The 8,193-nt window shown below is 61.0% G+C and overlaps 1 protein-coding gene across 1 annotated transcript; it reads right to left on the bottom strand.

Annotated features, from left to right (window-relative positions):
• Positions 1–4,061: 4,061 nt before the first annotated feature.
• Positions 4,062–6,907, bottom strand: Cryaa (crystallin alpha A). The gene is given in 5 exon segments (XM_076868718.1): positions 4,062–4,271; positions 5,364–5,486; positions 6,396–6,416; positions 6,418–6,468; positions 6,719–6,907. Coding segments are annotated over 5 exon segments (594 nt in total).
• Positions 6,908–8,193: the final 1,286 nt, after the last annotated feature.

Below are 8,193 nucleotides of genomic sequence, written 5' to 3' on the forward strand. Positions count from 1 at the left end.
TAAATCTGCCCATGGTCACACAGAAGATATCAGGAGAACAGGCTTTGCATCTCTCTTCATCAGAGCCTCCCAGCTTTCAGGGTACACGTGACACTGTAGTACTCTTCCACCTAGGATTGAGTCCTGGCTTTGAGGTCAAACAGACAGGTGTGGCCTCCAGCCAAAGCTCTCACCTGCTGGGGGCCTCAGACAAGGGACTCCAAGCCAGATTCCTCCATCTAATGGAACTCGGGTTACAGGATGCTGTGCGGGTGACATAAAGACTCTCAGTCACCCATGTGGCTGGCATCATGCCTGACATTGTAGGCACTTTAATGCTTTTGCCACTGTTGCTGCTGTTGATGATGACAGTGGTGATGGGGATGTGACTGGTGGTGATGATGGTGATGGTGACAGTGGTGATGGTGATGATGGTGGTGGTGATGATGATGGTGGTGACGGTGATGATGGTGGTGATGGTGATGATGGTGGTGGTGGTGGTCATGTGATGGTGATGATGGTGATGGTGATGATGATGATGGTGGTAATGGTGACAGTGGTGATGGTGGTGGTGACAGTGGTGATGGTGATGATGACGATGACAGTGGTGGTGATGGTGGTGGTGGTGGTGACAGTGGTGATGATGACGATGACAGTGGTGGTGATGGTGGTGGTGGTGGTGACAGTGGTGATGATGATGGTGACAGTGGTGGTGATGGTGGTGGTGGAGGTCATGTGATGGTGATGGTGGTGATGATGATGGTGACAGTGGTGATGGTGACGATGACAGTGGTGGTGATGGTGGTGGTGGTGGTGACAGTGGTGATGATGATGGTGACAGTGGTGATGGTGATGATGACAGTGGTGGTGATGGTGGTGATGGTGGTGACAGTGGTGATGATGATGGTGACAGTGGTGGTGATGGTGGTGGTGGAGGTCATGTGATGGTGATGGTGGTGATGATGATGGTGACAGTGGTGATGGTGACGATGACAGTGGTGGTGATGGTGGTGATGGTGGTGACAGTGGTGATGATGATGGTGACAGTGGTGGTGATGGTGGTGGTGGAGGTCATGTGATGGTGATGGTGGTGATGATGATGGTGACAGTGGTGATGGTGACGATGACAGTGGTGGTGATGGTGGTGGTGGTGGTGACAGTGGTGATGGTAATGATGACGATGACAGTGGTGGTGGTGGTCATGTGGTGGTGGTCATGTGATGGTGCTGCTGGCGGTGATGGTGGTGATGGGGAGCTGAGTCTGGGCCCATTGAGAAGATACAGAGCCAGGGGTTTCAAGGCTTTGCCACTTGATGCTCCAGGCCTTGCTGCATCTCTGATGAGCCTGTGTCTTGTGTGGACAGTGGGTGACAACGCTGCCCTCCAAGCCTTCTTTAAGACGGTGTCAGCCTGGTGTCTGTGGGAGTCTTGTGACCTTGGCCCCACAGTAGCCGTGGTGGCAGTGAGGCCACCAGGGGCCAGTGTAGGAAGACTGTTGATACCCAAGCCCTTGGTGAGGAGGGAATGGGCTGCAACCAGGCTAGACGGGGAGGGACACCCAGGGCCTCAGGGCTGGTGCTCCTTGGCCTGGGAGGGGACCTCCAAGGCCTCTCTGAAGGGTCCCGGTGGGCCTACCCTGCTCCAGAATCCCAGACATCGCTAAAGCAGCTTTTGTGTCCCCAAGTTTAAGAAACAGGGAGCATCGGAGGCCCATGGGGAGGCCCAGTCACTCAGCCACATCTCAGGAGGCCCGAGACGGGGCTGCCTACCCTGCCTGAGCCTCTGGGGCTGAAAGAGCACCTGTGGGAGCCAGGGCTCGGGGAAGCCTGCACCTGCCTGAGGTCTGCCGGCTCCGGGCCTCGCTCTGCCCGGAGACCTAGCCCAAGGTGTCTCGGGGCCAGAGCCTCCCGGGGCCTCCCTCCTTGGCTTGCAGGTGCTGTCCTCTCCCCAGGTCCTACAGGTCACCCTCTGTGTGTCTGTGTCCTGATCTTCTGGTGGGGACACAGCCGTGCCAGATCAGGGCCATCCTGGTGACCTCATGCTGCAGAGCCTGTCCCTGTGCAGTGACATTCTGAGGGGCTGGGGGTTAGGACTTCAGCACCAAGTTTGGAGGGTCACAGTGTCACCTACAGCCAGGTCCAAGCAAGACCCGCGGGGTGCAGCCAGACCCAGCAGGCTATTACCTGCCAGAGCTGGGGAGGAACCAGTGTCCTACAAGGTGCACTTGGGGGCTCAAGTTCATAGACTTAACCAGGGGAGCAGGGTTTCCAGAGCTTAGATTTTCTAGCCCAAGTCCCAAAGTGCGGTAGCCATTTTTCACCTACCACAGGGCACCCGCTTCATGCAGAGGTGGGCTAACCGGCAGAACAGCCGGGGTGCTTGGGAAGGGCAGGAAAGGAGGGTCTTGGCATCTCTTCCAGCAGAGCCTTTCTGTACATGAGGCCAGGCCAGAGCACCGGACACACATGTCCAGGAGGTGAGGGGTGTGTGTGTGTGGTGCGTGTTGTGCTTGTGTGTCTGTGCCTGTGGTGTGGGGGGCCTGTGAGACGTGGGATGTGTCTACTGTGGTTGTGTGTGAAGTGCGTGTGTGATGTGTGTTAGGTAGATATGTGTGTGTGTGTGGTATGAGGGGTGTGACGTTGGCATCTGAGATCTCTGGTGCCTGTGAGTGTGTGGTGTGTGTGTGAAAATATGCTGTGCTTGCTACTATTTGTGGGGCATGTGTGCATGTGTATGGGTGTGTGCAGTGCGCACCGTGCTCTGTGTGTGTGGGTGTGGTGTCTGGTGCGTGCCTGTGGGGTGTGTGTTTGTCACTACTTTGCAGTGGCAGTGAGCTCTCCTGTCTGCCTGTGGAGCAGTGGTCACTCAGACATTCCCACACCCATCTCCTCCCAGGAGGAAGGTGCTGGCGCCATCACATGGCCAGCCTGCTGGGCCTCATCATGGTCCCAGAGCCCTGTGGCCTCCGCCTCCTCCTGCGTGACTGAAGTGCTCAGGCCCTGGTGGCCCTGGCACAGCTTCTCGAGGACCCACCTGGCCTCCAGCCTCACTGTCGGCAGCCCCCTAGAAGCCCCTGACCTATGCCACACCCCGTGGAGGTTGAGGCTCTCTAAGACAGTCCCCTCCCCACCTTGGGGTCTGGGCAGAGAGCAGGGCCAAGCTGCTCTGGGTGGAGGGTGGAGGTGCTGCTGGACACTGCTGGTCCCCAGGAACCCTGAGGGCTGGCGAATGCCCTGGAGATGGGGAGGCTGAGCAAGCCTCGCCTCTAATGCAGGACCAGGGCCTGCTGCCCACTGGAAGTGGGCTGTGCACCCCACGAGGTGATGAGGTGACGGGAGAAGCCCGGGGAGGCAGGCTGGAGAGGGGCCATCTCCCACTCCTGCTCCTGCAGAGCCCGCTGAAGAGAGGCCCCTGGACACAGGAGAGAGGAAGGGACACTGGAGGCCCTTGGCAGAGCCAGCAGGAGCAGAGGCCACCCATTCCTCCCTCTGGGTGCTGACCCCCCGGCCCTCAGGACTGCCCAGTGCAGACAGCATGACCACCAGACGGCAAATTGCTGTGCCACCTGCTCTTTATTGGCTGCCATGGGCTGCGTTCTCGTGGGTGACTGGAGTCCCCAGGGGAAGAACTACACAGAGGAAGGGTGCAGGAAGACGGTCTGAGAGGAGCAGGCTGCAGAGCCAGGGCCCCCAGCATCCACGGCACCACAGGGAAGTGGGCTGGGCCGCCGAGGAGGCCACCGGTGTCCGGATCCATCCAGAGGGCTGGGCAACGGCACCCTTGGGGCTGGTCCCCCCTCCTGCCCTCTGAGCAGAGCTGATGTCCCTTGGGAGGACGAGGTGCCATCTAGAGAAGTGTGTGATGCAATCACTCCCCTGGCGGGCAGGTGTTGGGCCTGGGACACCCTGAGGTCATGGCTCCGCAGGCCACAGCTCCAAGCTGCCGGCCACTCTCTCAAACCCTCATTCCTCTGAGAAGACGGGGGATGTAGGAAGGAAGGGAAGGGGAGGCAGAGGCCTTTCTGTGGTCCCCCCAGCTGGAGGGGTCAGGGGCCGAGGGGGGCAGCCGAGGCCGAGGCCTGCTTAGGACGAGGGTGCCGAGCTGGGCTTCTCCTCCCGCGACACGGGAATGGCTCTCTCGCTGTGGCCAGCATCCAGGCCAGACTGGACCTTGGGGCCCGAGAACGTCAGCATGCCGTCTGCAGACAGGGAGCAGGACAGGGCCGACTGGTCCACGTTGGAGGGCAGGCGGTAGCGGCGGTGGAACTCCCGGGAAATGTAGCCATGGTCATCCTGGGAAGAGGCCGGGGAGGGGCGGTCAGAGCAGCAGGGCAGCTGCCATCCCCCACGCTGAGAGGGGCCTCCCAGACCCCATGAGGCAGCCGGCTGTGGTGTCCTCACAGGGGCTGAGCTGAAGAACTGGAGCACCACTGTCCAGACCTCCAGAGATGTATGGACTCGTGTCCAGACTCTCTCCAGCCCTGGAATCTCAGCCCGGCCTGTTGGCCCCCTGACCTCCGAGAGAGACCTTTGACAAGAGCAGGGCACAGCAGCTGGGACTGACCAGGGCTCTCTCTGGCCTGGCCTTGGCCCCCAGCGGGATGCCTCATGCCACTGGCCCGGCCTCTCCATCAGGTTTCCCCTGAGGGTGACCCAGGAAGACGGCTCAGGCCGGGTCTCTCACTCCCTCCTGACCGGGTCGGAAGCAGCGGGGGCAGAAGGCCTTTGCTTCTGGATACCCTGACCCCAGATTCAGCTCCTGGGCCCTCTTCCTCCTCCAGGTGCAAACACCTGAGAGCTGGGGACTGGACGAAGAGGGACTGGACAGGGAGGGGGCCTCCCCTAGCCAGGGTGGGGGGTGGGGGGCAGCAGACAGGGAGCCCCCAGGGTCTCCATATGACCAGGAGTGGGGGCAGGGTGGTGACCGCAGGGGAGAAGCCCCCACTGCCCCCTGGTACTAGCCACGGGATCCAGCAGGCGGGGGACCTCCTCAGGCTCTGGCCCCACCCTGGTTACCCTGAGACACTAAGTACAATGTTGAAAAGGGCCACCGAGAGGTGACTCAGTGAACGTTCCTGAAGGCCAGCTGTACTGTCCTCACGGGCTCGCCCTCCAAAGTGAGGTTGTGAAAACACATGTTGGCTCAGAGGTGCCCACCACAGGCACTGCCCTTTCCCGGGGTCCTTTCTAATTCCATCCTGTCATGAAGACCCAGAGCAGCCCCGACAGCCGGGAGCAGCACCCAAGGCCAGGACTCAAGATGGAGCCGCAGGCCACATTCACACCGCTGCCCCGCCCTGCTGGGCTCAGGAGGACAGTGGCCCCAGGGTCCCGGAGGCCTGCTGTGGGCAGGTGGAGGTGGCCGTCCCGCGGCGCGGAGCTCACCTGCCGCTCGTTGTGCTTGCCGTGGATCTCCACAAAGTCCTCCAGCACCTTCACCGTCAAGTCCTCGGGAGAGAAGTGCTTCACGTCCAGGAGGATGACGAACTTGTCCCTGTCGGATCGGACCTGGAACCCAGACCCGCATGTGGAGCTCCCCAGAGGGCCACCAGCTCCAGGACGGAGCGGACACACCACCCAGAGCGATTGGCAGCTCTGGCACCAGCCACCGGAGCTGGCACCGGCCACCGGAGCAGACACTGTGCTGGCCTCCTCCTCACAGGCCAGCAGAACGGAGTGCACAGGAGCCGGACTGAGGCACCCGTGCCAAGGGCAGCTGCGCCACTGACCCCAGACCTTAGGGATAGGAGTGCTTGACCACTGCTGGGCGATGGGTGGGCTAGCCGGTCCCTGGGGCATCACCGGCGGGGTGTGGGTCCAGGAGAGCTAATTGGCTGTGGCTAATTGGCATGGCTGGCTGGCTGGTACACAAGTCTGCTGGCTGGTGATGGTCAGGGTGGCTGGTCATGGGCTGAATGGTTGTTTGGTGATGGGCAGGGGGCTCTTTAGGGTTGGAACACTGGTTGCTCATGAGTTGGCATTTGGAATAAGGTGGCTACCCCATCTTCCAGGTCCACCTGCTGCTGCAGCCTGCGCAGCACTCTGTCCGGCTCACAAAGCCCTCTGTCCCTTGCTCTCCCCTCCCTGCCCTGGCTCCTCGGCTCCCTCTGGCCGTTCTGCTCCCGGGCATGGTTGGTAGTGCCTGGCCTCTGGGAGCCTCCTCCTTTAGGAGGCCTGCTGGCCTGGACCTGCCCCGGCTCAGCAGGGAGAGGGAAGTGGCCTCAGGCCTTTCCTGGGCATGGCTGCCCACCGGTCTGCTGGGTGAGAGCCCAGTCTCTGAGCTTTGCCAGCAGCAAAAGGCAGCTGCTCTGCTGAAGCAACCCTCTCTCTGGGCCTCAGGCAGCACACCCTCCCGCACCTGCAGGGCCAGCGGGAGGACAGCCCGACCCGGGAAGCTCACACCACCCCCCGACTTGCCTTGGCGGGGTTGTTCTTGGGGGTTTCCAAAAGCATGTGGTTGGTGCATTACAAACCACATATGGGTCATGAGCTGATGGGAGGGAGGAAAAGACAGAGGTTGGGCCTGGGTGGGCTTCCTACTCCAACCCTCCCAGGGGCGCCTCTGAAGGTGACGAGGCTGGGGGAGGCAGGACGGTGGCCTACAGCCACCACCTGCTCCGGGGAACAAGATGAGTGCACCAGGGGCAGCAGGTGGCCCCTGGGGAATCCCTAGCTGTCCTCTGCCCAGGCCGGGCCCCCCTCTGACCAGCCGGGAGAAGCCAGAGGCCCCAGGACCTTACCTCGGAGATGCCAGAGTCCAGCACTGTGCGGAAGAGGGACTGGCGGTAGTAGGGGCTGATGGTGGACGACAGGAAGGGCAACAGGTCATACTCGAAGAGGCCCTCACCGAAGAACTGGTCGAACAGCCGGCTGGGGTAGAAGGGTCCCAGCGCGCGCTTGAACCAGGGGTGCTGGATGGTGACGTCCATGTTCTGCTTCGGCACTGCGGGGACTGGAGGCTGGCGACAGGGCAGGGCAGAGGCCTCTGGGCAGCGCAGTGGGGAGCCGGGTGGCCAGCCCTCCCTATATACGCCTGGACAGAATGGAGGCATTAAAGGATTTCTCTGGAAATGCCTGAGCTCAGGAGGAAGGTTGCAGAGTCAGCAGAGCCCGGCCGGGGCCCCACGCCTGCTGCCCCAGCCCCAGAGGCACACACTGCCCCAGCCCCAGAGCCCAGGCCTGAGCTGTCTGGGCACCTTGGGGCCACCAGGAGGACAGGTGCCCCCATGTTCACCATGGGGAGACCGTGGAAAGGTCATCTGCATGGGTCAGGGGCAGCACTGACTCTTGGCACACCTCCGTCCGGACTGTCCCTCACGGTGGCCCTTGGAGGGGAAGCTCATCACTCTGCTTCACAGACAAGGAAACTGAGGCACAGAGGTGAGACAAGCTGTCCCCAAATCTCAGCTCCCAGGTGACAGCACGTTTCTCCAAAGCAGAATTACCTCTGTGGCTTCTACTGGTCACTAAGATGAGGCCTCCTCACATAAAGCTCAGGAAGACAGGAAATAGAACAAGCCAGCCGAGCTTTGGGGTGCCAGCAGGAGCCCTGTTCAGCCTCAGGCTCACTCCAAAGACCGTGGGCTTCCTGCAGGGGCCTGATTGAGCCTGTGAAGAGGGGACCTGCGTTCCAGGCCCTCCGCGCTGCTCACCCTCCATGGACATGGCCCCCTGCAAAGCCTGGAGCCTCGGCATGACCACACCGTGGTTGTAAACTGACCACCCATCACCATGGTCACTGGCCACAGGGTCCTGCTGTTGGCAAGGCCTGGTGAGTACTCTGCCCCTGCCCATGGCCCTCTCCAGTGACTCCCACTTTTAATGCTTCTAGAAGTTTCTTGACCTTGGGCAGCATTATACTTCTGCTTCCTACACCCCTACAGCAGAGGATGAAGCCTGCTCCCACAACCCGGGCTAGCTTTTGGCACGCGTGACCCAGACCGTAAGAAGCTGCCGGTTCCCCTCTGTGCCTCCTGCTTCCTGGCCCAGCTTCTAATCAGCGTCCAGTCCATGTCTGTGGAACAGACTCTAGCCCCGGGGCTCGCAGGATCTTTGCAAACTCTCTGGCCTACAGACTCAGAAGGTCATCAGAGAATAGACACCCGGCCATCAGGATGGTACATCCAGGACTAAGTTGGTGTTGCAAGTGGGGACCCAGGGCCTTTGCCACGCAGTGTGAACAGGTGGGGGCTTCAGTGAAGGGGCTTCAGGTTGC

Source organism: Callospermophilus lateralis, chromosome 10 (assembly GCF_048772815.1).
Source record: "Callospermophilus lateralis isolate mCalLat2 chromosome 10, mCalLat2.hap1, whole genome shotgun sequence".
Classification (NCBI taxonomy): Eukaryota; Metazoa; Chordata; class Mammalia; order Rodentia; family Sciuridae; genus Callospermophilus; species Callospermophilus lateralis.